The 27,206-nt window shown below is 43.5% G+C and overlaps 1 protein-coding gene across 3 annotated transcripts in view; it reads left to right on the forward strand.

The window, feature by feature from the left end:
• The first annotated feature begins 527 nt into the window (after positions 1-527).
• Positions 528-27,206, forward strand: part of MB21D2 (Mab-21 domain containing 2) — a 63,578-nt gene continuing 36,899 nt past the window's right edge. Inside the window, exons 1-2 of one of the 3 annotated variants that reach the window (XM_054074874.1) lie at positions 626-765; positions 12,376-12,523. Coding sequence is in view for 1 of the 3 variants with exons in the window: in XM_009565608.2 (XP_009563903.2) it covers positions 555-765 (211 nt within the window). In the remaining 2 variants the exon portion in view is untranslated. Of the gene's footprint in view, positions 766-10,443; positions 11,900-12,375; positions 12,524-27,206 lie in introns of those variants that run through there. The other 2 variants (XM_054074873.1, XM_009565608.2) reach the window with 2 other exon arrangements.

Genomic DNA, 27,206 nt, shown 5'->3' on the forward strand with positions numbered 1-27,206 from the left:
AGCAAAAAAAGGGATAAACACAGAATGCTTCGGGAACATGTGGGAGGAGCGGAGTTCCCAGCCGGTTATTAATCCACTCGCAGGACAACGCTTTTGCTGAAGTTTAAAATTAAATTTAAATTAGAAGAAAATATTTTAAAAAAATAGGAATTTTATCCCGACCCAGCGATCTGGCTGCAGCCTGAGCCCCCGCAGCCCCGCTCCGGCCTCGGCCCCCCGTGCGAGCGGGAGCTCCGCGGAGGGGCTGCGCGGGCGGTGCTCGGAGGGGCTCCGCGGAGGGGCTGCGCGGGCGGTGCTTGCGGAGCTCCGCGGGCGGGGGCTCTGCGGGCGGGGCTCGGCGGGCGCTTGTTGATCGCGGCGCCGCCCTGCGCCTCCTGGCCCCGCTGCGCGCAGCAGCCCCCGCGCCCGGGCTCGCCGCGGCGCCGCTCGCATTCTTCCATCGCAACGTTGCAAACCCCTCTTTTTTTTTTTTTTTTTTTTTCTTTTCCTCTTTCTTCCCCCTCACTCTTTTTTTACCTTTTTTTTTTTTTTTTTTTTTTTTTCCCTCCCCTTGCATGAAGATGGCGGCGCCGCTCGCCAGCAAGGCAGGGTCCGCCGGCACCACCAGCAAACCTCCCTTCCCGGAGCTGGATTTCCGATCGGGAGCCAGGGTGGAGGAATTGAATAAACTCATCCAGGAATTCACTAAACACGACCAGAGGGAGTATGACGACCAGCGAGCCCTGGAGATCCACACGGCCAAGGACTTCATCTTCTCCATGCTGGGTAGGGCAGGGACCGCGGGCGGGCGCGGCGCCGGGCGAGGACCCCCCAGGCAGGGACCGCGGGGACCCCCCGGGACAGAGACCTCCCCGAGCGGGGACCCCCGGGACAGGGACCCTCCTGCAGGGACCCCCCGAGCGGGGACACCCGGGAGAGGGATCCCCGATCCTTTATTGTTTCATCCCCCCCCATCCTCTTCCAGCTCCCGAGGCTGTAAGAAACGCAGATACTTTGTTTCTGCTCGGCTTGTTTGGGTGATTTTGACCGGCCGGTGCTTGTGCGGGAGCATCCTCTGAACTGCGTTTCTTGCTTAGGTTGCAAAACTTGGAGCGAGAGGAGCGAGTCAGATCGTGTCGGGGGAGCCCTCCTCTGCCTGGAACTTTGGGTCCCGGGCAGGGAGCCCTAAACCAGGGTGAAACGTGTTGGTCCTCGCAGTAATCACCTGGGCTCTGGCATGACTAAGGCTTCTTAGTCATTCCACTGGTAATCTTAACAACCCTCATTCTTTAGGTAGTCAGTTCCTGATAAATATTTACAGTATTTTGATTAAGAAATGGCTCACAAGAATGAGAGCCTTCGGGATACTAAAGGATGCTCTCGAACGCACGGGTTGGACCTTGGAATGAGTCACCTGGGGTTTCTCAAACATTTCTGCGTGTAAAATAAGGGCACTGGTAAACAGCAGGTGTGGCCAGTGAGTGGCTCTTTGTAACTCGGTGGTGTACATACACCCTCAAAGCATATTTAGTGCAAACCAAGTGTGCGGTCTGCACTGGGAATAACCTACATCACTGTTTTCATTCAGAAGCACAGAGCTATCCTATTGCAATAATAGTTATTTTATTTTCTGTGTCAGGATAATCACTGTTGTAGATCACATCCTCAAGCCATGAACACTCACTAAATGAGAACCCACCTGTCTATCTGCTTATCTTGTAAGGTAGCTGAGTAAGTATAATTGCGTGCTGTGGGGTTTGCACGATTTTGTGTGTGTTCCTTTTTTACCAAGGGCTGGACAGGATACAAGCAGACTAAATTTAGCTTGAGAACAAGGACAACAACTTGAAAAGTCAGTTGCGTATATATTTATAGATGCCGTTATAAATATTTTTCCCTTCCTGTTTAAACAAATTGATGTGGTGAAGCCATGGTTGCATCAAAGCCTGTAGGATTTTTGTTATTGAAAACCTGATCCTGTGGCAGTCATCCACTATTACGATCTGATATATTTTTTCAGTCAGAGCTTTAAATAAACTGGCTGAGGAAGCAGGGCTGGATGGGATGAGGCAAAGGAGAGTGTAGAGAAAACAGCCAGAGCAGCAGTTCTGGGTGTATGGCTAGCAAGTAGAGAAAGCTTTATATGGTCCTTTTTAAGCATTACTTTGCAGGGGACAGAGACTACGGCATTTCTTCCTGCATCATGTGGGAAAAGGCAATAGAAGAAAGAAGAAAAATGGGCTGGAACATGCCTTGTATTTCTGCGAATGCAGCCTGATGCCTTGTTGTTCATGAAAACAGGGAGCACTAGGTTGTTTAGAAATAACGTAAATCAATGTGGCTATCTTTGTTAATATAATGGCTAGGAGATGAGCATTTTTTAGTACTGATATATATACTAAAAATGAAATTTTAACAAAAGCTATATTTCTGTTTAAGTTATTCCTGGCAATTTTCAATGAGACTTGTTTCTGAATAAAAGAAGAGACTTAAGGACTGAGCCCAGAAATCAAGATGGGTTGTCTGATTTCTCTGTGTTAGAGCCAGAAGTTGTGTTTGTTGATCAGACCCTTCTTAGCCAGAGGCTCTTAAATCTAAAATGATTTAACTTATTAATAAATAGCTCTTTCCCTTGTGCCTGATCCCTCCCATACATACTGCTTTTATCTCATCTGGTGATGATAGGAAAATTAAACGTAGCTTTCCTGATTTAATTACATTGGTGTGTAATTGGTGGATGAATGATAGGCGAGGAGACTTTATGCATATTCTCAGATGTTTGTACTCTGCATGGCTTGCCCTCTAGGTCAGATCTTTGCTTTCTGTTCATGTTAACTCTTTTTTTGTCTGTTGTCTTGCCCTGGCTATTAGGGACTGAACTCAGGGAGTTCTTAGGTGCTGGGCTGTGATAAAATTAGGGAGAGGAACTGCTTGTCCTGCCTTTGTCTAAAATATTGTGCCCTAAGCATTAGAATAGGACTGAAAATGTACTACCGATCTGATAGGGGAAGTGAGTATTTCCTGAATGTGGGCAGTTCCTGGGCATCCCATTCATAGTCAACAAGACCATATGGTCTTGCTAACACCCCACACAGAACAACAGGTGTCTTTTGGTGCTTTTGCTGGGTGACTCCCTCTACTCACACTGGGCTGTGCCTGATAAGTACTTGACTCTTTGACATAGGTATAACTGAGCCTCAAAGGAAGGGAAGGATGGATCAATCAAGAAGAAGAGTGGAGGCAAGACAGTCTTATGTTCTGGGCACTGGGCTGGCTGAGAGAACAGGTCTCTGTCTCCCAGTCATGAAAGGAGTCAATTAGTCTCCCTGTGACTTGATTTGTGGGGATTTTTGTGCTTCAAGAGTGATAAAGGAGTATTTTTATCGAGTGACGATATTACAGTCAATGATATTTTTATTTTTAAAGCGCTTCCTGCTATTGTGATGGGAACTGCATAGAACTCGTATTACAAAACCTTTTAGGTCACCTGGCCTAAAGAGTATCATTCCTGCAGTACAAGTACTTCAAGGAAGCTTCTTTAATAAACAGTACCTGTCTCTTTTGGTTCAGCACCTAAATAAAAATGTGTGTGATGCACAGATTTGCTAGGCTTAAAAAAGCTGTATATTTTGCTTTTGGGAGCTAGAACATTATGTATTAAACAGCCCCTTGAAATTTCTAGTGCAATTACTACCTCAAAGCAGATCATGCTATTAGGGATACTGACTCTTGTGTTTTAACAAGAGGAGAAGAAAATAAAAGAGCAAGGAGGTATGAATAAATACAGAGGTTACAGAGTTATTTCCTTCCCCTCCTGACACACACTGGCATTCAGTTGTCTAGAGCAGTTTTCAGGCTGTTCAGGTTGGTGTTTTGTTTCCTTTTTTCTTCTCTGTTGACTTTTTCTTCTCTGTTGAGTAAGAAGAGGGACGCTCAGGATATTTCATGCTATTCTCTTTCCTCTCATTGCTCTCTCCCCCCCAAATCAGGGGAAGGACTGGATTAAATTTGTCCTAAAGTGCTTTTTTGGTTTTCACTGCTGTGGGAGAGAACTGGAGCTGCCAGCCAGGACAGGCCACACTTTGAGAATTTGCAGTCTGCTGCAACTTAGAGCTGTTGACAAGACCTCTAGAGAGCTTGTATCAGCACCTGATACAGGAGAGGTGGTGAGCCTATTCTCAGAGCATTTCACTTTTCTCTGGCGTTGGCTCTTTGCTGGGCTGGGCGTGCTAACAAGTGTTTGTGATAGAGGCAAGTCTCATAGTGGAGGTAGAGCTGGCATCAGTCAAAGGTTTCTGCTGCCAGTGTTGGCTTCCCAAATGGAGTGAGTTAATCTGCTGGCCCCTGCATCTGTAGCAAGGCTTCCAGATGTTTCTTAGACTGGCGGGGCCTCCAAAATTTTTACAGTGGAGGTGCAGATTGCTGTGAGAACACAGCTGTCCTGATGACAGCTTGCTTCTATTAGCGTCTTCTATAAGAGAAGCATTTTGCGGCCCTCCCCTGTCCCCAAGGTCTGTGTGGCAGAACAACATTCATAGTGTGACTGTTGCGTGGCTTTGTGTGGCATTTTTCCTCCCTTTCCATACCTGGCATAGCTTGCTGATGAAACCTTCTGTTGTACATTAGATTTCAGGCATTGTTGGAAGTATTACCTGCTTGTCTATGATAGATGATGGAAATTCTCTGGTTTCTGTTGTGATGTCGAGCTGATGAAATAGCAACAGGATTGGAATGATCTCTCTAGGGTTAAGTCTTTTGTGTGTGTTCGCCTTTTCTCAAGAGAGGCCAATCATGATAGGAGCACACTGTATTCTGAGGCCTATGTTAATAAAGGCTCCCTGCTGACATTCCCTGCACTGCTGAATGCATAATGCACAGCTGTTAAAAACAACCTTACTGTATTGCAGATTGTATTTCTGGCTTCTTTTGAGTCTCCTCTCTCTGCAGGCCACATGTTTCTGTGTTTGCATTTGTGGTTGTATGTGGGGGGTATGTTGGTTTTTTTTTTTTCCTTAAGGGACAGGGTGCTGTGCTGGTAGAGTAATCCCAGCAAGGCATATTGGTTCTTCTTGGTTGTAGCTACCAGAAGTCAACCAATTTCATTTAACTAGGGATTCTTTCTATTTAACTAATTAAAAAGGGTTGACATAAATGATTGCTGCTCTAAGTGTGCAGTGAAAATAGCTTAAAAATCTTTCTCTCCATTGGTTTTAAGGTGCTGGTACTTCACTTACTCAACTACTGTTTTGAAACATTAGGTTGTGATGCAAAGTATTTAGTGTAATAGGAACATGCCTTAAGGGCACAAATTCTTATGGCAGGCTTGTCAGACTGCCCACTGCCTGTTCCTTCAGTCTGTGGAGCTATTTGTGAAAGAGTTAGGTGAATATTTGCCAAGCCCAATTATGCAATTATATTTTAAGGGCAATTTTATAATTATAGTGGAGGATGGTAACCAGGATACGCAAGTTGTTGGGATTTGACTTTTCTTTTTCTTCCACATTGCTTTGCATGAATGCTAAAACATTTGGAATTATTCTAGGCAGAAACCAGTTGTTCAACTTTCTTTTAGGCAGCTGACTATTTTATAGGTGAAGCTAAATTAAAGGCAAATACAATCTTGCTCAGGAAGGCTGGAGAACATGTTTTATTGTTAGGTTGGTAATTTATAAGACGGATGTGTACTCGGAGACCCAGAGCAGCACATAGGCAGAATCCAGTCTAGCGGAGATTCAGGATGTATTGGTCCTGCCTTCTCAAAGGGAATCTCTGAGATGTGCAAGTTACTTGGATAGTCAGGGTTGTCTTTCTTCATTTTTATTTGACAAAAGCCAGGTTTCTGCTGGCTTTATCCATCTCCTATACAGCTAAAAGTTTTGCGTCTTTTCTTGTGCCTTCACATGTACACTCAGGCCCCTGTACATGTCACAGTCCTTTTGCTGGAAAAATTATTTTCTGAGGAACATGTCTGAAACCCTTCCCTGTGTTGCCTTTTGTGTCCATGTCGGACCTGAGCTGTTTGTACTCCAGGTTAAGTGAGAGAGTGCCAGGAGGAAATCTGGTTACAGCTAAGAGGTTAGCTCTGCCTCCAGTCAAAGGGGCTTCAGTTGCCAGGGCTGCTTCAGCATGACACTGTGAACAGTGATTGAGATGACGATTGGATTGTACCTCCAGGCGCGTCTGTGAAACCCTGTGGTGGCACCTGCAGGTTGGAGCTCTGGCATAAATAGACTTTATTTGAGTGTAAGAGAAGTGCCCTGCTGTTGAGTCTATCACCTATGGGTGAGTGATGCTCATGTATGAAACTAACTTGAGAAGCAAGAGCTGTAGCTTTTTTTCTTTGCATTTTGTATGGTGGCATACGTCCTAGGGCAGGTTTTCCTTTACCAGCTTACAGCTGGGATAGGTTAAGTTCCATATCCTAAAATAAAAGCATTAATTCTGCTCATTGGTAGCTTTCCCTGCTGTCCTCAGAACAAGGAGGTAAAGTTCCCTCAGAGTAACAGTTTGTTCATCAGCACAACATACTGTGTTACATTTAGACTTTCTTTAATTTGCCTGTCTTTGGGGTATGAAGCAAGTGTAGAGTAGATAGAGTTCTGGAGAGAACCAAAGAAAGGTATCATCTGCCCTGCTTTTTAACTCAGAAAAGCAGAGGACCTATCATGGGACCTAAAGCAGAAGGCAGCTTTTGATGTTGTGCTCGCAGAACTTTCCCTTATTAAGAAAAGAGGGGGGTGCCTGCATAGAAGTGAGGGTGAGAGAGCTGAAAAATGGTCTTTAGGTGGATGTCTAAAGTTATTTGCCCAAGTCCTATTTTGATGACTAGTAGAGGGACATGAGGCGAGGAGACTGAACTGTAGCTTTATTCGAACTTGCAAGCATATATCATAGAATGCCCATCCTAACTATGAATTTTATATCCAGAGAAGGTTTACGACTGGCTTACTGTCTTGACTAACAAAAATGTGAAGGTTGCCTTCTTTTTTTTGCTAGTGCAACTGGAAGGCGGCTTATGAGACATTAAAAAATAAATCTTTCAGGAATAGCTGATTTTCCCGTTGACAGATGCTGCTGTAGATTCTTTCTTTAATAAAGAGGCCTTCACTATTTGCTTTTATTTCAACCACTCTGTTGCATTCCCTTTTACTGCAAATAGCAATTGTCCTGGACTGGGAGGATTAATCTGCACCTTAGTACTTCAGCCAACCTGACAGGTCCCTGAATCATGTACTTCTGTATTATGTAAACTTTCTGCAGTTCTTTCAAAGCACCATTTCGGTGACTTTCTGGTTGTAATGGAATCAATATGTGCTGTAGCTTTCAGTTTGAGAAAGATAAATTTCCATTTCCTCAACATATTTGACTTTTGAGCTTTTAATAAACACTTGACCCTAAGGAAGCTACAACAATCCTGTTAATGCGTTACATTTCATCTGTCAGACAGTGCGATTTTAATCTAATTTAAAGCATTTAATTAGAAGGTTGTTAATGCATTTTGTTATGTGCATGCTGGTGTCAAAAGTACAATTTGCATACCGCTGAGTGGGGGTGATTAATTACTATAAAGTTCATAATATCCATGTCTGTGAAACAGCAGTGGTAGCTGCTTCCACCCACTCATATTTAGGGCTGTGGGCTGAAGTTTACACAGCTCTGGGTGGCTTCAGTTGATGAAGCAAGAGGTGGGTAGCACCCATTTCAGCCAAAGAAAATCACTCTATAGGTAAAGCACTGAGTCAGGACACCCTAGACATATGTTCCATTCTGAGCTGCCCCCATATTTACACAGACCTACGCAGGATTCTGAATGTAATGATACATAGAGGCACCTTGGTACTAACAGCAGCCTTCCTCATCTCCTGTGCTTCAGTAGTCTGTGAAAAGGTAAGGTGGTACCACAGTAGTGGAACATTGTGGTGTTGCTGTTCTTCATGATAGAATGGTTTAACCATGCAACCCTCTGAGACTGAAGCTGGGGAAAAAAAAGTCTGGTTTTGGGAGCCCAGCCTCAGAAAGTATTTAAATAGTGAAGGCAAATAGTCATTCTGTTATTGGGTATTCATCTAGCGTTGTAAAGATCAAGTACAGTTCAGTCACTGAGAGAGAGATTACAACTTGACCCAGTTAGGCAGTTCTAGCAAGTAATCTTATTTTATACCAAAGGGATACCAAAGCAAAACTGGGACAAATTAGTTTAAAGAATGCATCCTGGCCACATTCTGATGTAATTGTCAGTCAGGAAATGCCAAGAAGTAGGAGGCAGCAGTTTGAGACAGAAAGCAAGGGACAAATGCAAAACATGGCCAAAGCTAGAAGTCCTGCTAGGGTAGCTGTAAGGAATTGGCAGAGAATTTCTTTTTATTATTCTTTATTTATTTTGTCCAATGACACATTTCTAAAGTCATGATTTAGGTGAAAAATAGAGGTTTACCTGTGGGATATTGTTGATCTGCTTAGATCTTCTTTGCTGTAGTCAGACCATGTGGAATTTCTTCCACCCTCTGATGGAGTGAGAGTTCGTTAAAGATTTGGTCCAGAACTGCTGAGCAGCTAGGAAATGCCGGCAGTTAAATCTGGAAAGAACAAAGTCAGTTCTTGATTTACTGCATTATCTGTTAGGCCATGTGCCTTTTCTGTTCTAAAATGTTATATCCAAAGTCTCCTGTTCATATTGTAGGATCTTTTTGGCACTACTCCACACCTCTCACAGGGAAGGATGTTTTTATTCATCGGTGTGTATATGACCTTGTTTAGCAAATTAGGTGCTGAGGTTATGAGGAAGGAGCTGTATTAAACAGCTATCAAAAAATGCTAAGACAAATACTGCAGTTAGCTTCTGTGCTTTTCCCTTCATCACTTCTTCTCATTTTAATGGACTTCTTGAAGACCTGGTGATACTTTGGGTAACTCCCCTTGGAAAGGAATCCTGTGCTAATAGCTCTGGCTGGGCCTGATCCACAGGCAGATGCTTGGAGATATTTCATGTTTGTTTTGTACCTCACTAATTAATGTATAACTTAGTGGTAGAACAGCAGGAAAGCTACGTTTACTGACACTTCACGATATAATGATTTAATCCTTTGTGACACATTCCTGCTGAGTGTCAAAGCTGATAACTCTAATCTCTGTCCCTAGCTCCGTGTGACCGGAACCTGTTCTAGAGGGCATTTTGCAGGAACTTGCAAGCTCTTGTCAGTTCTTTGTGAACAATTCATGTAAACTTTTTTTATATCGCCACTCTTGAATGTGATTGTACAGCATTCCCTGGTGCATTGAGGAATCTGGAGTTGAGTGCAAACAGGGGAACTGCTGACTGCATTAAAGTTAAATAAGTCTTGTCCCAGGAGAAGGGGGGAAATACTCTAATCTCCTTCTAAATACACTTCTTCCTTTGCCCGCATTCAGAGCAGTTTGGGTATATTGATTGAGAGGTGCCTAAACATATTGCTTGTTGTTATATATGATTCTGAAGCCCAGGTATGGATGCAGATCTGTGCTCAGAGCTGTGCAGCTGCTCTCCAGTGATGAGTGCTTGTGATACAGCCAGCAGAGCTTGCTTCTGTTCCAGCACAGGCAGTGAATTTATGTTTATTTTAAACTTTTGGTTGAATTGGTATTCATAAAAGAATTTGCAGCTCTGCAAATAAGGAGGGAATGTCACTGTAACAACACTTCAGGGGCTCCGTTGCCTTCTGTCTCTGAAATTTGCCTTTTGAAAGTTGCATACAGTGTGCTGAATGGCAGACCAGGTATTAATATTAGCCCCTTGATATTAGGCCCTCAAAGCCCGAGTTGCTGAAATGTCTGTATTTCATAGACCATAGGGCAACTATATACTAAGCAGGCAGTAACCTGAGGAGAATGAGAGGAATGCAATTCTCTCTGCAAGTGGAGCACGTCTCTGAACTAGCTGCATTTTCTGAATTAAATGCTTGGGGGTTTATCCAATGTACAATGCACATCTAAGTGCAGTATTGAGACAAAAAGAGCTACTACAGTTTGAGCATTTGTCAGAGAGGATTGTTTTATATGCTAAGTTGTGTGTTAGAACTTGACCCTGTGCTCCAAATTTTTCCCACTGTCCTGTGAATTTTGGGAATGTGCAAAGCATGCAGTTGAGGCAGCAGTGTTGTGCTGAAAATGATTACTTTGACATAGGCTTGTAATATCAAAGAATGACTGTGTCTGTGGAGTTATTTTAATTATCTTGGGGGGGGTGCATATGTGCTATGTAAGCACTCAGCAAAACTATCTGCACGTTGTCAGAGCTGCAGAGTTAAGTTACAAGTTAATCTGGAAAATCAAAGTTAAAAAAAAAATATTTTCATCTTCTTAAGTCTAAATTCTGGTTCTAGAAACATAGGGCGCTCCTGAGCTTAAAAACTGGACAATCCCTTTCACTCCTTCACCTGCGCTGCCCACAGGAGGTTAAGATCCATCTTTTTATCTAAGCTGCTTTTTAACAATCCAGGTAAGGAAATCTCAGTCTGAAAATCTGCTATTATGTTGAGATCATTCTTGTAAGACATTGTTTGTATCTATGAATCACTCTATGCGTATGTCACTGAGTTCTCAACTTTTTTCAACTAACCCTTTCTTTACCTTGGAAACATGTATGAGCTTTTATTTTATTGTATTTTCTGTCTGCCTCTGCTCCAAACAAATAATTTAGGTGGAAAATGTTTGCTCTTCAAGGGTAGTGCTGGCAGTGCTTTGGAGTGTAGGAGAGTGCTGTTGAGAGGTGATATAACCTAGGTTTGCAGATGGAGGTCTCATCCCCTCTCAGCAGAGCTGTTCCACTCTGACACGCTACCTTGAGCCAAGGCCAGCCCTGCTTGATGAGGATTGTAGGATTCCAATCGAAGAGATTTCCGTCTGAGGGAAACGGGAGTATGGGAGACAAATGAACAAAATCCCCAGACCCACAGCATGTCGATAGACCTCCTGTTGTTCTTAATTTGCGTCTGTAAATGGCTCTAGTTTCCGCTGCTGTGCACCAAGACAATAATAAACAACAATCCTTACTGATTATATACGACTTTACAATTTCCAAAGCGTTCAACACACATTAACTAATTCATCCAAGGTGCAAATATTCTGTGAGCAAAGCTACTCTTTTTGCTGCCCAGGGGAACCTTTCATTACAGCTGGGACAAGGCTTTTCTTTTTCCCCTGAAGTGGAGCTGTTGACAGGTATCTTCTCTACAGGGACAGTGTCTTTTTTCCTGAAGTTTTTAAGCCTTCCCCTGCACCCCTGTTTGCACAGGAGTTGGGCGACTCCCAAGTTGTATGTGGTACTATTAAAAAAATGATGCAGGAAAGTTGCCTGTACATTCTGTGCTGCAAATACGAAGACCCAGAGTTAACAGATTTGTGGTTTCAGAATCTATTGAGTTAGCAAAGATGTCGAGTCATTAAGTGCGTCTTTCTGTTCTTGTGCAAGTCCTTGGGGGAACGCAATCTCCATTGGACCTCAGGCGTCTGGAGAAGAGTAAATATCTGTCAGTTCTGACTATTCTGGATCATCAGCCCTTGTGCTTAAGAGAATTGAGGATGCTTGGTGGATGTCTTTGGTCCATGTTTCACTAGATCCAGCACCTGGATCAGACTGGAGTATCAGTCTGTCTTTTGGAGCAGGAGAAAGCCCAACAGAAGGCCTGTTGCCAGGTGAGAGATGTGTTTTGAGGGTGGTTAAAGATGTCTTGTTTCTCACACTTCTGAATCCCAGACATGGAGTAATACATGTACTGGCATGAATCTAATTTATCTGGCCTTTGACTCACTTTGTGCTTTTGCATTTTGTGTGTTTAGTGCTCTCAAGGGGGAGTTTGATGCACCTCTGTCTGCATCTTTGAGCTGGGCAGGATGGGTTCCTCTTTTATTTGTGACAATCACATCTTTTTAGCATTCCTTTGGGGTGAGTAGAAGATAAGCATTGTTTTTTATCAGATCAAATAATAATCTGGGGTGATGGTTTGCCTTGGAAATAATTACTTGGTAGTCTTTGTAAACTGATGCCTGATGCTGTAGAACTGCCTGCTTGCTTTGTAGATGTATCCGTGTGGTTTAGTTATAAAGGTGGTGGCGCTTCTGGATTGCCTCTTTGCCTAACCTTATGGTAACTTTCTTTTTTAGAAGTTATGCCTGCAGGTTTGACCTGGAACTGATTGTGATAGAACAGCACAGATTATATTTTTTATATAAATGGTTGTATGAACAGGAACACTGTTAGCCTCTTAGTGACCTAATTACGCAGGGAGGTGGCAGTGCACTTTGAGATCACAGCTCTCATCTTTCACTCCAGCTAGCAATGTATGGCAGATGAACAGCATGTTTCTTGCAGGTGATGATTTCTTTTCCAATGGCTTTGATATCCTCATTTTCTGTTTGAAGTTAATTTGCAGACTGCTAGCTGGTGTCACTCAAAGTGACTGACTGAGCTGCTGTGGTATGTGAAGATGTCTCCAAGACAACTAATTTCCTGGTCAAACAGCACATCTGCTTCTGCCACAAGACATTTTAAAGGAGCTGAAGGACCAAGGTATTTTAACTATTTCTTATTAGCACTGTAGCTGCCAAATACAGCTCAGACTCTTAACGCTGAAAATGTTCCTATTAAACACTGCAAATGAATAAATTTAAAAAAAGAATTGTGTGATTTGACTAACAAATCTTCTACCATATAATAGAAATGAATTCTCTACCTTCACAGTTCTTTTTCTCAGATTGCTATGTCTTTGTGTGCTGAAGGTGTAGGGAATTTAGGGACCTTCTTTCACTTTCCTGCTACGTGTTAGCTTTAATTCTTTAGTGTTAGTGTGCCCTGTTTTTTCTAAAATATATCCTGAAATCAGATGTTTGTTTCCATCTCTCTTCTGTTCTAAAACTCAGAAAGGTTTGATGACTCCTTCCTGTTCTGAAGTTGGGACAGATTAAATTTGAAGCATTAGATTTTCTTCCCAGTTTTGTCCCCCCCTCTTCCAGTCCTCTTTGTCTCCAGAGTAGCAGTGTTACTGGACAAGTGTAGAGCACTTAAAAGTATTTTTAATATACATTTCCAATTTTTTACTTTCCTTTATGAAGTAATCATGCATATCCTGTTTCAAGAGCCTCAATCCAAACCAGAATAAAAAATACCCACATTTTGTCCTGCCTTTCTTGCAAGGCTTGGCTGTACTGCTTAGCTGAACAAAACCCATCTTTGTCTTCGCTTTGGAATAAGAAATAAGAAGGCTTGTTGATTCTTGCTGCATATTAACACTATCCTCCTCCGTCACACTGATGTAGTGGTTATCGGGGGTTAGAGTGGAAGCTGCTTGCTGCTGTTTTCATGAGACCTCCCAGAAGACTGCTGCAGTGTGGATCTCCAGCTCCGGAGACCTTACAGTACTTATTCAGGCTTTAATGGCTGGAGGAATGCAAGCAAAAATTGCTTTGTGCAGTCAGTGGGTGGAGAGAGGACACTGAAGGTGCTATGCTGAGAGTGCTTGAAGATTTTCAAGTGAAAGACAAGGAGCTGTATCTATGCCCTGACCTCTGTCCCATGGCACATCTGAACCTGAACTCACAGCTAATAACCCCCGAGCCACTAAGCTGCCTTCTCTGAGTATAGCTGCATGCGCTGGGGAATTTTAGGAATGTGGACTTCAGCACGGTATGAGATTGCTGCTGCTCACCCTCTGTTCAACCAGGAGCTTTAGAAGCCGCAGTGGGGCTGGTGTTGCCACGATAAAGCCTCATTGTGGTTGTTTGCAGTGTTCTTTAACTAAAGATTTATTTTCCCGGTAAGGTTCCATTAGAACAGCAGGAGCCAACATCAAAGAGCTGGAGAGAGGCCTCTTTCTTTCGCTAATGCAGCACGGCTTCAGTCCTCTCTTTTCACCATCTCCTCTCCTTTCACCATCCAGTCTCCCAACCCCTTTGCTTTTAAGGCGTTAAAACTTTACTGACTGGGATATCGAAGAGGCTGTAGTTAGTGGTGTATTGCCCCAAGTTACAGAAGCAATTGGTCTAAGGAGGTAGGAGGAGAGAGTGTATGGAAGGATGGAACTGGTATCACTGGTGAAAACCTCTCTCTTTTGATGTCCCCTCAGTGCTAAAGTAACCCCATCTTTAGCCTTCAGCTACTTGAATTGTTGGAGGATGTGGGCGGTCTGCTGTTGACCCGTGTGGAGGGGAGATAGGAACGAAGTTGGTCCCACATGCCCTGCTGCCTGTTTGACTTTGCCCACGGATCTGTATCCTGTGTGTCTTTGCTCCGTGTGTGTCACAGCAGGGCAGCCTGAGTCTGTGGGTTTGTTTTCTAGCAGGTATGGTAACAAGGGGTGCAGGAATGCACTCCTTAGCCCCTGTCTCTGCTTCTGGTGGGTAGTAGAAGGTCCTCCTATTGGCTTTGACAGCCTGCTGACAAAGGAAGGCAACAAAATCTGACCTCCGCGTGGCAGAACACTGGTGTGACCAGCATATCTGAAAGATCCCAACAGTGCATCTTGGAGTTCCATCCAAACTCTCTTGGCACAGCGTTCCTACACATGCAGGTCTCTAGTGCCACACTTGATTACTAGGCAGCGATTCAAGCTGTTTGAGATAGCAAGTGCAGTGTAAGAAGCAACCTGGACCCAAATGAGAACCCAGTGTGATTCTGGAGGATAATACAGGGTTATTTTTAGGGTTGTTGCTATTCTGTTCTGCACTGAGGAGGATAATGCTCCAGTTTTGCACTGCTCTTCAGCTTTGTTCTGCCTTAATCCTTGTTTCTTGGTCCTATGTATTTTAACTGGCAAATATTGTTGCTCGAGTATCTGTTTTCCTGACCCAGTGTCTTCTCATATAGGTGTTGGACAAAGCTGTGATTTGAGGCAATCCAAGGCTTATGCTTTCTACAAAATACACTTAAAATAATTCCTAACAAATCTATTTCTGCTCAGTTTATGGCCTGGCTTGCAAGCTAAAAATGTCTGGATGGGATTTATTATGCTCTGACCATTAAATTTTAAACTGCTTTTAATGCTAGATGTTAAATGACTACTGTCCCAGTTCCAAGCTCTGTGCAAAATTTCTGAGTCCTTAGGAAGGCACTTTACCTGCCAGCACCCTGTGACAACCTTTGGTTCCTGAGGACAACAGGAAGTTAAAAGGCTGTTCAGAGGACAAGCAACCAGTAATTTGAGGGACCTTGTGTGCTGGCCAATGTCCAGGTGTCTGTTTGGCTCTAGAGAGCAGAGCCAGGCAGACTTGGTACGGCTGTGATGTGAAGGGGGATGTTTGTATTGGTGGCTGGGTGCAGACGCTCCATTGGGACACAGTGGCTGAGTGGCTCTGCTGTTGGCTTTGTTCCTTCCCAAGTGAAGCATCTTTGAAGCAGCAAGAAAACTGAACTTCAGTGTTTCAGCACTGAGCTGCTTACAGCAAGCTATTTTATTTTTGTACATGTCTAATAAATACTGAACTGCTCGGTGTTGTCACTTAATGTGGCTTTGTCCCTTGTTGCTGGAAGCCTCTGTATAAATTTCCCTTGAGACTGGCAAAACATAGCCATAGAGTCTTGCAACTCAGTGTACAGTGCAGGCGGCTTCCTTGAGTACGACATGACATGCGCAGTCCCCTAGCAGAGACCGTTGTCTGTCATCTTTGCCGCAAGAGTACTCAGAGTACATCTTTCTTACCGTAGCCTAGCACAGGCCTTTCTGTCAACAGGAGTCCTCTTTAGCGTGTTTTACTTTCTTTATCCTGAAGTTGGACATATATCAAGTGCTAGGCTGGTGGGAAATGTCTGAAAGCAGCGTATCAAAAAAGACTGCAAAATTTTACAGTATGCTGTGGCAGAGTTTTCCAGAGCTTGTGCTTGACCAAAGCAGGATATCCCTGGTCCTCAACACGTTGTTCCAAACCAGTGTTCATAGCAGTGTTCACAGTGATGGCAGCTGGAAATAAAGGTCTGGACCACAGTAGCCAGAAGCTTAAAATCACTTATATTTGCTAATTTTCCTTTTCTGTAAGATGTATGTTTTCTAACTCCGGAGTTGCTTCACTTTGCTTACAGTGAGTTAGGCAGGCTGTCATCAGTAGAGACTGGTGATATTGGACCAGGGTTTTAATCAAAACCACTTCCAGCAAGAATGCTTTCCCAGAGTGGGTCTGCCTGTCTCAAGGTAAACGGACACATTGCCTTTTTCTCTTCTTATTCTCATACCTGTAAAGTTTGAACAGACTGTTTTGATGGTGCTGCCGCGTGGCTTCTTCCCATATTAGAAAGGAAGGTGCTGAATATGGGTATCCCAGTGTGCATGCGTCTGTCTGTCTGGACTTGTACCATCAATTAAACAGGAGCTGATGTCATATTTGAAGGTCAGTTGTTTTATAACCTAATATTACCATTTTTTTTCCTCTGGGTTTATTATCTCTCTCCGACCTGCAGCTCAGCACCATCTGGTGCAGGCACACAAGGGAGAAAGATTAGAGGGAAGTAAAGCAGCTTTGTTTGCTTCCCCCATTGCTTCCGATGTACAGAGAAGTCGGCAGTCTCTTACAGTATTGAATTTTAAGTGGTGGGAAGGGCTGGATCCTGTTAGCTATCTAAGGGGGGGAGAAATAGTCTGTGCTTACACAGGAGATGCGTATTTACTTGTCCAGCCTCAGCCTACAGTGCAAATGCACCGGTGGTTTCCATGTCATAGGCAGGGTTGCATTTGCACTTAAGCCTCACTCTCTCCCATCCTTCCTCCCTCTTTTTCTCCGTCTGGAGATGTGAGCACTCTCTGTCTAAACTGCATGATGATTGTTTTCTGTGAAAGCAAAGCTCGTTTCTTTCCAATAATAAAATGGTAATGATTCAGAAATTCCGATCTCCTAGGCCAGCAGAATTACTTGCAAACTAAAATTTTGTTGTTTTACTTCAATGCTGCAAATTTTGCATTGGGCTATTTTGAAACAAGATGTCTCTAGCCATAAGGAAATATTGTATTTAGCTATTTGAAAAGAGCTGCTAATTGGTTTGCACTGGTTAGATATGAATATACAAGCCAAGTTATGAAAGCATTTGGCTGACTGTGATTCATGGAAAGTACATGGTGCTGTATCATGAGGCATTTAATGTGCATATAGACTCTTTTTTTTGTCCACCTTTCCTTTGCTGCTGTGTAGCATTCTTCTAAACGGTGATTTTGTCAGGTCAAGGATGCTTTATATAAATTCGTGATTCCTGGAGATAGGGTAAGCTTGGAGGCTTTGGGGAAGGAGGTTTTTTTTTTAGGATTTTTTGACTTTTTTAGGTAAAAATAAAATTAGTTTCTATCCCTTCCCTATTACATAATGAACCTTGAACTAATGACAGTAGACATTCAAAAGAGAAAGATTTACTTGGAAACAAGAAGAGAGTTCAGAGTTTTCCAGTGCTTTAAGTTTAGCTCCCAATTTGCAACAGAAGAGCATTTGTCTCCTTTCACAAATGTTGCAATGCAGTTCTGTCCACTGTAGTCTCTGATGATGGGATTGGACTTTTTCCTGTTTCTTCAGTATTTGATTCAACTTTTCCTGTTCCCAGCGTTTTCATTTACATAAGATTTTTTCTAGGCAGGATCCATAGTAAATGGAACAATGGTTCTTGCATTTCTTGATGAGTCTGTAGGTTTGTAAACCGCACTTTTCCAAGTAGCGAGACAAGCTGACATCTCTGCAAATGACAGTGAAGAGTTGAGAAGACAGATGTACACAACAGAGGGCCTGACTGAGTCACCACAGTCGTCTTAATGTGAAACTTCGCTGCCTTGAACTGAGTTTGAAAATGGTAATATGGATTCTCACTTGCAGCTTAACTCTGAAACCAATTGTGGTTTGTCCCATTAATTGCCTAGAAAGGTATTTGCTCTTCTGTCCCCTGATTTTGCTTTTAAGACCAATCTCAAAGTAATTTTGATCACTGTCCACAGCAGTTTACAGCACATTTTGTTTCCTGTCCAGACTGACTCAGTTTTCTGTATACCTTGGCACTATATAGGTTAAAAAAAAACCTACTTTGTGCTAGCTTGCCACAAGGGAGGACTAGAACTAAGAGAATCTGAAATAGTGGTTGAGGAGGGAGAAGGAAACCAAGTGGAAGATTTTACTCCTTTTGCAAGTTTGCTTAGTCGTTTTTAGTGCCCAAGAGAAAAGCAAGGAGGAATTTTTTATTATTCAGATCATCATGTGGCCTTTGCAACCTAAAATGCTCCTAGACATATCACTTTTGTACTTCCAGTGCTCTCTGTGGAAAGATGTTTCACTTCACTTTTCAAGGACAGCATAAGACAGCAGAGCTTGGCTTGGATCATTGCAAAATCCCCTTATCTGCCTGTTCTCACTTCATTTTTCTTCTAACTCTTGTCTTCATTGGTATTGAAAGCATGCAGCCAAGGTTGATGAGGACAAAATTTAAGCTATGGTCAGTCTCCACTTAACTCCTTGCAGCTTTTCTTTAAGGAGAAATAAGTGAGCAAAGCTGTTATCTCTTTCTCTTTTTTTCTTTGTGTTCTGTCTGGTGGGGTCTTGGCAAGGAATGAACTATCATTACTGCTTCATTTGATACAGATCCAGCGAAGCCATCCCGTAAGTGTAAGGTTAATGGTTGGCAGTAATAATTAAACCCGCATTTCATACTGAAACAGAGGCTTTTTGTTTATATTGCTAGTACCTCTAGGAGTTCTTGGTTGGGGATAGGGGCCTATAGTACTCAAGTCTGTGCAAGGGTGAATAGAAGACTGCAATCTTTGCTTTGAAGATGTCTCTAGGATATAAGTAGCAGAACTATTTTAAGTAGTCTTGTGCCTTCTGCTATTTTGTTAACTTTCACTTTTGTTGGGTTGGTCTAACCATTGACTGGACTGTTTGCAGTTGCTTGGTTTTTGATTGCTTCTCTTTGCATCTCAGCAAAGATCCCTGCAGATAGTCTCTCCGGGTTTGTTGTATTTGTTTCTGGAAGTTCCCCTGTTGAGGAGCTTGGCAGAAGTTTGCCCGCTGTCTCCAGCAATAATTGAGCTGGTTTAGTGAGTTATGGAGAATGAGCTGGATTGATTTCCCTTTTGCAATCTGGACTACAAAGACTGATTCCCTTGGTCTGCTGCACACTCAAGGCCATAAGCCAAGCTGCTATCAATTTTACCTTCTCCTCCTGTGAAATTGTTAAAGAAAAGATGCTTTCCAGATCATGAGTTAGGAAAAGATGTGGCTTATATTACTAGATGAGTCAGCTAAAACTGGTGCCAAAACATCTTCCAGAACTCTCAGCTGGCTGTTGGGTTGAGAAAAGGAATACCTTGATAGAAATGCTGGCCTGGCTTTATCTGTCTTTGTAACTGCAGCCTTGTCAGGTACAGTTCCCTTTGATTTAGTAGAGGTCTAACAGAGGGGTGGGATGAGGACTGGTGCTATGAAGCCGGGGAGGCACTGGAGATGTGTGCCCAGAACTGGGTGCTGCCAGGCCAGGAGTATGAAAGAAGGACAGAAATGCAACTGTAATAAGTTTGGTTAATATGTGGAGGTGCTTACACATGGCCTGTGCCCAGGCTGCACACCGCTTCTCCTGCTCGGTTGTTCCTTTTTTGTCAAATACCATCAGCTTAGAGATCACTGGGGTCTTCTTGGCCAAATATATTTCCTTCCACCTTCTGCTGAGATGGAGGAAATTCTGTTTTCATAAATAGGAATGTGATTATCTCACCTGTTTTTCCCTTTGCAGTCATACTTGGCAGTCCCCCAGAAAGCCTTTGGAATAAGCTTTTTTTGTACACACAGACTCATACCAGAGATGGGACTGGGCATCTGCCTAAAAGTCTTAGCACTGATGTAAACCCACGTTTGTTTGTTTAAAACTTGCTTATATGTAGACTGAGAAGTGCAGAGGAAGAGCAGGAGTGCTCGATCAGATTCAGTCAGTATAACAGTGTGGCTCTTTGGACTTCACTGCTGATGTTGTAAATCAGAGCACTTTAACCCTAAATCAGATTAAACTTTTATAGATGGGTGAAGTCCAAGTGAAGTGTGCTGCCCAAAGAACAGAAACTGCCTGTTTTGTAACCCATAATAGGGAAATATTAATTGTGACTGATGAACAGCTGAACCAGACCAGCTTTTTACTGCACTGAGGGCATTTATGGTGAATACAGAGTAGCAAATCTTGGCACTGGAGAATGTGGAGTCTACAGTGCTGTGTCAATGACTGTCAGAAATCACATTTATGCAAAATGATCGCAGGGTACCAGCTGCATCCAGCATCCAGAACACAGGGTGCTAGTAGCCTCACTCATGGATGTATCAAAGGGAAGAAGTGTCTGCAGGTGGTGATAGTGGAGATCACCTCCCCTCCCTGTTCCTAGAAAAACTTAAGCTCTGTCAGAGTCTTCTGCTGAAATCTATACTACGTTCTGCCTTAATAAAGAGAACCGACTATAGGAAGAGCTGTGGTTTGTTTTTGCAACTGCTGAGTCAGGAGGGGGTGGGGATGAGAAATGCAGGGTTGTTATTCTGTTCCCATGGGGAAGCTGCACTGTAGTTCCTCTCAGTATCTGTCCTCTGGGAGCTCGCTCTATAGTTCAGCAGGCCTACCTGCCTTCCATTAGAAATCAGGATACCTCCCTATTGTTTCTTGGTTCTGGACCGTAGTTTGTAAAGCAGATCTCCTGTGCCAGTGAGCAGAGCAGCCGAAAACCCAGTCTCTATTCAGTGTCCCTGGTGCATCTCCTGGTAATCTGGGAGAGGTCAAGTGTGGCACGCTTGGGCTGCTGCAGGGTATTGGATGTAACCTTGGTGTTCCATGAGAGATGGAGGCCCCTTAAACACTGGGTGGTGCTCCCCATGCTCTGTGCCTGTCGAGTTCAGCTGCCTGGGGAGGGGACAGTGTTTCTGCAGTCTGGCTATAATTATTAAATAAGGCAATTGGTGTCCCAGCTGTGCCTCTTTGGTTTCTTTAGTGTTTGATGTTGTATCTTCTGTTCTTTACTCAGGCACTGAAGATTTTCGTGCAGCTCAGTGCAGGGTCTGGTACTTTCAAAGCAGGAGCCTTGGATGTCCTTTCAAGTTAGTGAGGGCAGGCTCTGTCAGCAAAATCTTGCAAAGATGTTTGTAGTTTTTGCTATGAAGGCTCTTTCCTATCTTTGCCTGTGTCAGAGCAAAAGACATCACCAAGTAGCAAATAGACTGGGTTTGTACTGCAGGGTTTCAGTGGCAGCAATTTGCTCATCATGAATTGCATCTCTTGCACTTTTTTGGCAATGCTGACAGAAGATATTGCTGTAGAAGATGGGTTAATAGTGCCTTTGTGCTGCTGCTGAATTCTCTTTAATGACAGAGTACTTTGTGGTCTCTTGAATTTCACTGGCAGCTGCATGCATGCATTGGTGCTGAACAGTAAAATGCTGTATATTGCAGGCATGTTTTGGTAGGTTAAAAACCACTCAGTAAACGCAAACGTAAGCCCAAGTGGATGCAAAGATGAAGTAAAATGTATTTACCAAGGTTTTATTTACTTTAACCACAAAGATTTTAAATGGAACCATAGGTGCTAATTGGATAAAGAGGCTGTTTTGTGTATTCAAAGTGTAAAAGTTTTTAGTCACTTGCACTATGAATAGCTTGCTGCAGGAGTTTGCAGTTCCTTCCCTAACTCTGTGACCATAGAATAGTGGAGAGGATAGAGTGGGCAAACCCCATAATTTAGAGGAAATTAACTTCTCTCTGCTCCACCTCTTCCTGTGAGCAAAAGGAGCAGAGGAAGGGACAATGAAGACATCTGTTCCTTTGAACCTACTCACAGACTTGCTGGGTAATAAAACTGGGGGAGAGGATGAGAACCTATTGCTGCTGCTCAAGTGGTTGCTAATCGCCAATTGTTGAGTACTGAGGGGGTGAACTTTTATCATGTTGACCTTCTTAGGGGATATTGAAAAGAAGTTGGCACTGACCTCTGCCAGGATTTAAATCCAAGAGACTCAGAATCCCTTTGTGCCCCTTTCAAAGAGGAGGCAAATCTTCTTGGTACGAACGCCTCAGGATAGATGCCTTTGCTGTACAGACCCAGATGCTGCACTCTCCTCTGCTGGATGAGCCCTTCCCTGCTGGTACAGGACCATAACCTGGGCTGCATCAAAATAAACACGAGTCCTGCAGAAGAAGCAAAATTATGTTGCCCCCTGGACTCAAAGCATGCCTTGTCTCCCATCCACATGTTGCTCACGTTATATGTAGTGCTTAAAATCCTGTGGCCATAAGCAAAGGGCTGTGGGATCCTCCCTGTCCCCCCAGCTCCTCCTGCCTAATCTCATTGTGCCGCTTAGTCACAGCGAAGACCACTCCTAATGGGTTTAAGCGGTCCTGTTCCTGACTGGGTGCATTCTTTATGTTTGGACTGGGATGCTTGATAGAAGTAAGAGATTAGGTCACACGCATCTACTGCTTCAGTCCTCCAGTTGTGTCAGCAGGTGCATGCATGAATATTAGGTTTCACTCTGAATATTGGATCTGGAAACAAAAGCTGTGTAGTAATCAGCATGTTAAAAAATGCCAGGGGGGTGATACATTGATCTCAAATTAACAAAATGTGGCCGACAACCCTTCTATGAGCCCAGCCACAGAACACAAGGGCAGATGGTCCCTTCAGAGTTTTTCCAGGCTCTTGAAAGTGTCTTAAGTAATAAACCAATGGTTGTAGTGCGCACTGGCACCAGTAGGGTTGCTGGGGGCATTCTTAAGTTGTGGATTTCAAGTTTCCTGTGTATCCTTCTATGACATTCTCCCTTAGCTGGTGAGGAGCTGTGAGGGAAATGGCCATCTAGGAGATGGTATAAAGTCTATAAACCTTGGATGTTTGTTGAGATTGAGAATGGTTCTGCCTTAAACAAAGGTAACAAGCAGGTGGCTTCTCGAGGGAAGAAAGATGGCTTTGTGCAGTGATGTGAAAACTGTGAGCCAGGAAGTCTGCTGGTATTTGCAGCACTGACGGGGTTGGACAGAAAAAGTCTCTTAGGAGTGTGATGGACACAGAGGTATCTCAGTATTAGTGAATGGGATGGAAGCCAAGGCTGAGCAGAGGCATTTAAGATGAGAGATAAATTCCAGGGTACTGAGTGAAACAGCTGATGTCTTGTTTATGAATGCATGCTTAGTGATTATTGCTGTCAGCACAGCTGAGAGCTACAGGTACACGGTCCCTCAAAAAAACCTCATACAGCCTTGTAGAATCGGTGAGAAATATCTCTGGCCTTTCAGTTTTTCTCCCAAGGTACAAGTTTGATGAACTCACACACTGGAGGAGAAATGGAGACTTCGTTATTGTAGGTGGCACTGGAGTGTGATGATGTGATTTAAAGTGATGGGCTTTCTGATTTGGGGCTATAAGTCATAGACACAGACATATTTAGCTATAGAGTTGAGAAGGGAGTGCAGGAGCTCCCAAACAGTTTCCTAAACTATAGTGGGTGATGTAATTTCAAGGGAAATTTAACAGTACATATAGTGTATGTTTGTGAAGTTGAGTAAGTTAGCAGGGCTAAGCTGCTGCAGTGGCCTGGAAAAACAACACAAGAGCCAAAAGATGACAGAAGAGAAGCAAGTGAAGCTGGCAAAGCAATAGGCAAGAGGAGAAGCTGGTACTAAATTAAACTTACGAGCTAAATAGGAGTTTTTTCCAGAATTAACCACTTGAAATATTAAGCAATGGAGATTGCTAAGGTGTTAAACTCAGTGTCCGTAGTAGGCACATTTGTCCCACACCTCAGGGTTCCTTTGAGTGCAGGACTGAAAAGAAAACAATCACCAGAAAGAACTCGTGTTTCTCCACCCAGTGTTTCTATACCTCTTCTCTCTCTTGTGGCATGGAGCATCTTGAGGTACTGGGAAAAGCCGTTGGAGGCAGATTCACCTTTAGCAAGAGGAATTTGAGGGAAAGCCCAACACTTGTACAGAGGAGCAACAAGTGCCTCTAAACAACAAAAGACTGCTTGATGCCATTACAAAAGGATGTAGTATGTGCAAGGTCTCATCGCGGGAGAGGAACACAAAACCAAGGATCTAATTGATGGGAGGCAGCCCTCAAAAATGACGTGTGTACTAGTCTGTGGGTGAAGTGAGCAGCTAAGTGGGAGAATGATGCTGCAAGGAGACTTTGTGAGGTTGTGGATGGAGCTTGCTCTGATATTAAATATGTGATGATACTACAAGCTGATCTGATTATGCAGATGGCTACTCTAGGAGTATGTTTGCTTAGCTTCAGTGCAAAGCTATAAGAAAGTCGTCAAGCAGGAAGGAAGGAAATGAAGGTCAAAGTAAGTTCCTTTATAGTAAATGCATTAAGGTGGTTAAAGGGGAGCAGTAGATCTCTCAGCAGAAGGTTGCAGCACATTTCATAGGCTGGGTTAATTTTTAGTTTTAACAGAGAGAGAAAACATGGCAGAGCAAGGTTTTTAAAAAGGCATACTCTGTCTACCCAGTGAGTAGGAATTCATGCTGATAGACTTCAATGAGGTGTCTGGGAAAGGTTTGGTTGTACATGGTATCATCAGGAGCTCTCTTTGTCATTGAAATGCATTGTGTAACTGGGGTGAATGTGAACATGAAAATGCAAAACTTCAGGTTTACTTAACTGTGAGGGCACTAGATGGGAGCAGTTTCTACAACTGTATTTAGAGGAGGTTACAACACTACCTGACAGAGGTTGTAATACTGCCCCATTACCATTGCGGAAAAGAAGTTTTTACACTGCAGGGTAGCTTGGATGCATTATTTGATTTCTTTCACTAAAGCAGCTTTTCTGGCAACACAGACATTGTGCAACATGATTGTGCAGCATACTGAATTCTGTCCTAGAGACAGAGGAAAAGCCACCGGATTTGGTTAGCAGATAATTTGGAGGTCTTCTGAGTTGACAGGAGCACTAGGAATGCAACCTGTACTGAGAGTTTGTCTTGGAACAAGCCAGGCTTGCGCTTTCTTTTCCATAGTCAGTACTGAGTGGGTAGTTAAGATTTGTATGCAACACTAGTAAGTATGGACTCCACTGTGTTCTGGGACTTAGAGGACACTTGAAAAGAAAGGTTGAAAAACAGAACCTATGAAGTATTGTTCTTCTCTGTCCTTTTCTTGAATCATTCGCCTTGGGCCTGAAATGTCCTCAATGGAGAAATTGCTTCCCATAACCCACAATGCTGTTGGCTTTATGGAAATGAAATCTCTCTGCAAAATGCTTTCTCTTTACCTTGCTTTTCAAGACAGAGTTTGGTGCAGACCCTGGTGATGCTGCAAAGAAGAACAAACAAAGGGTTGCAGTAGTATCCTGGGGTCCACTGCCTGGCCTTTCCATAGTCCAGCAGGCTGAAGGCAGGGTTCTGAAACCATTCAGTAAGGCTCAGCGTGGTCTCAGATGTGAGTTTTGCTGTTCACACTACCCAGAGTGTGATGGGCAGAGGGACATCACAGTACCCTGCTTGATATTTGGCTAGCTCTGATGGATTATTTCTAATTTGAGAATTGCACTGGATTTTCCCTTCCCTTTGTTTGTCCTAGGCTGTTTAAGAAAAGCACTACTGTGCAGGTAGACTCCATCAGAAGCCAGGGAAAAGGGTTCTCAGAAATGAGCCTTAAATCTATGGTTCTGCTTCAACAAGGAAATTAAAAAATGTGCTATGACTGCTCTGTTAGGGTGCAGATTATTGTCCGCAGATTTCTCTTTATTTGGGAGCAGAGGCCATCTGTGGGAGCTTACACTCAGATTCCCAGTGAGTCCCATGTCAGACAGTTCCTCCGGAAAGTGAGTAGCTGCTGTCCTGGGCAAAGCCCAAGGTCCCAGCTGCTGTGTAGGGAACCACAGAGCTGTGGGACCAGGCTCTGGGGAGTGCCACCCACAGGCCACACAGAGTGGTCCTTTTCCAGTGTCTTGGGTTAATACAGTTAGAAGAAACCTCATGGTCTTGCATCCACTCCTTTAACAACGAGGCAACTGGTTTTACAAAGAGAGTGGTGGACTCAGTAGGTAGTTGCTTTCGCTCTGAGACAGTTGTAGCTCTAGTCTGACTGATGCATAGCTGTCTGCAGGGTGGGATGGACAGAGAAAGTGTTTTTTGCTAACGAATCCCCGTATCTTCGCTTTCGGCCTGACAGCATTCTTCTGTTACAGCTCTTCTTACTAATCTTCTGTAGATCAGCTTTAATTTAGCAGTGCACAAACCAGGCAGACTGGGTTTGTCAGTTCTTTCCCCTGCAGCAGGGTTTATTAACCAGCAGTGCTAGAAGGGATGCGTGTGCTCTGGTGCCTTCCTCTCTTTGCCCCATTCTCCGTAATGCAGTGGGATTTGTTTGGACTGATAATACTGATATCACGTAAAGAAGCATTCTGCCCAGACCTAGCATTGGCTGGAAGAGAATTTTTTTAATTTTTTTTTTTTGTCATCAGGCCTGGGCCAGAATATAATCTCTCTCCTCCTTCTAAAGCAGCCACAGAGCAGCCTAAACTGTTGAGATAATGCACTAGGAAAGAAGCAGCTTAAAATAATAAACTCCTGATCTGTGACATTTGCTACTGCATTTCAAGAGGAGCTTCCTCTTCGTGCTAACCTCCTTTTCCTCCGATGGGAATGGCAGTGAGTAGCATGGAAGGGGTGACTATGATATAAATGCTGGTCATCTTCCATGCTGCAGAAGAATTACAGGTGCCCATAAACTTTCCAGGGGGCCATGGAAATGCAAGCATTTCCCATGACCCATAGTTACAGCATACAGCTTGTTGACCTGTGACACATGAAGGCCAAAATACAAATGGTTTTAAAAGTACTTATACAAATTCATAGAGAATTTTGTCTTTCAGTGGCTATTTAGCATTTACAAGCCTGCGTGCAGAAACTTCTAAGTCGCACTCCGAAAGCTGGGGAAGGTGTATCAGAGGAGGTATTGCTGTAGGCTACTCTGCCTTTTTACACTTTTCCCTGAAATCGCTGTTCCTTGTCACTGTCACACTGTTTGTGGTAGATGAACTGACCCAGCATTATTTTTCTACTCTTGTTGAACATTGACTGTTACTATGTCACGATCTCTCACCCACCTCTGTCATTTTTGCCCTTTGCGCAGTGACTTATCACACAGGCATCTCAGTCAGAGCCTGTGTGCGTGAGGCTTCGTCCTAATGAGTGCTGGAGCTCAGAAGTTCTCTTTGCACACAAGTAGGGCAGCTGCTCCAGTGTGGGTGAGAGAGGAAAGGCAGACACAAG

The sequence above is a fragment of the Cuculus canorus genome, chromosome 9 (genome assembly GCF_017976375.1).
Source record: "Cuculus canorus isolate bCucCan1 chromosome 9, bCucCan1.pri, whole genome shotgun sequence".
In the NCBI taxonomy this organism is placed as follows: Eukaryota; Metazoa; Chordata; class Aves; order Cuculiformes; family Cuculidae; genus Cuculus; species Cuculus canorus.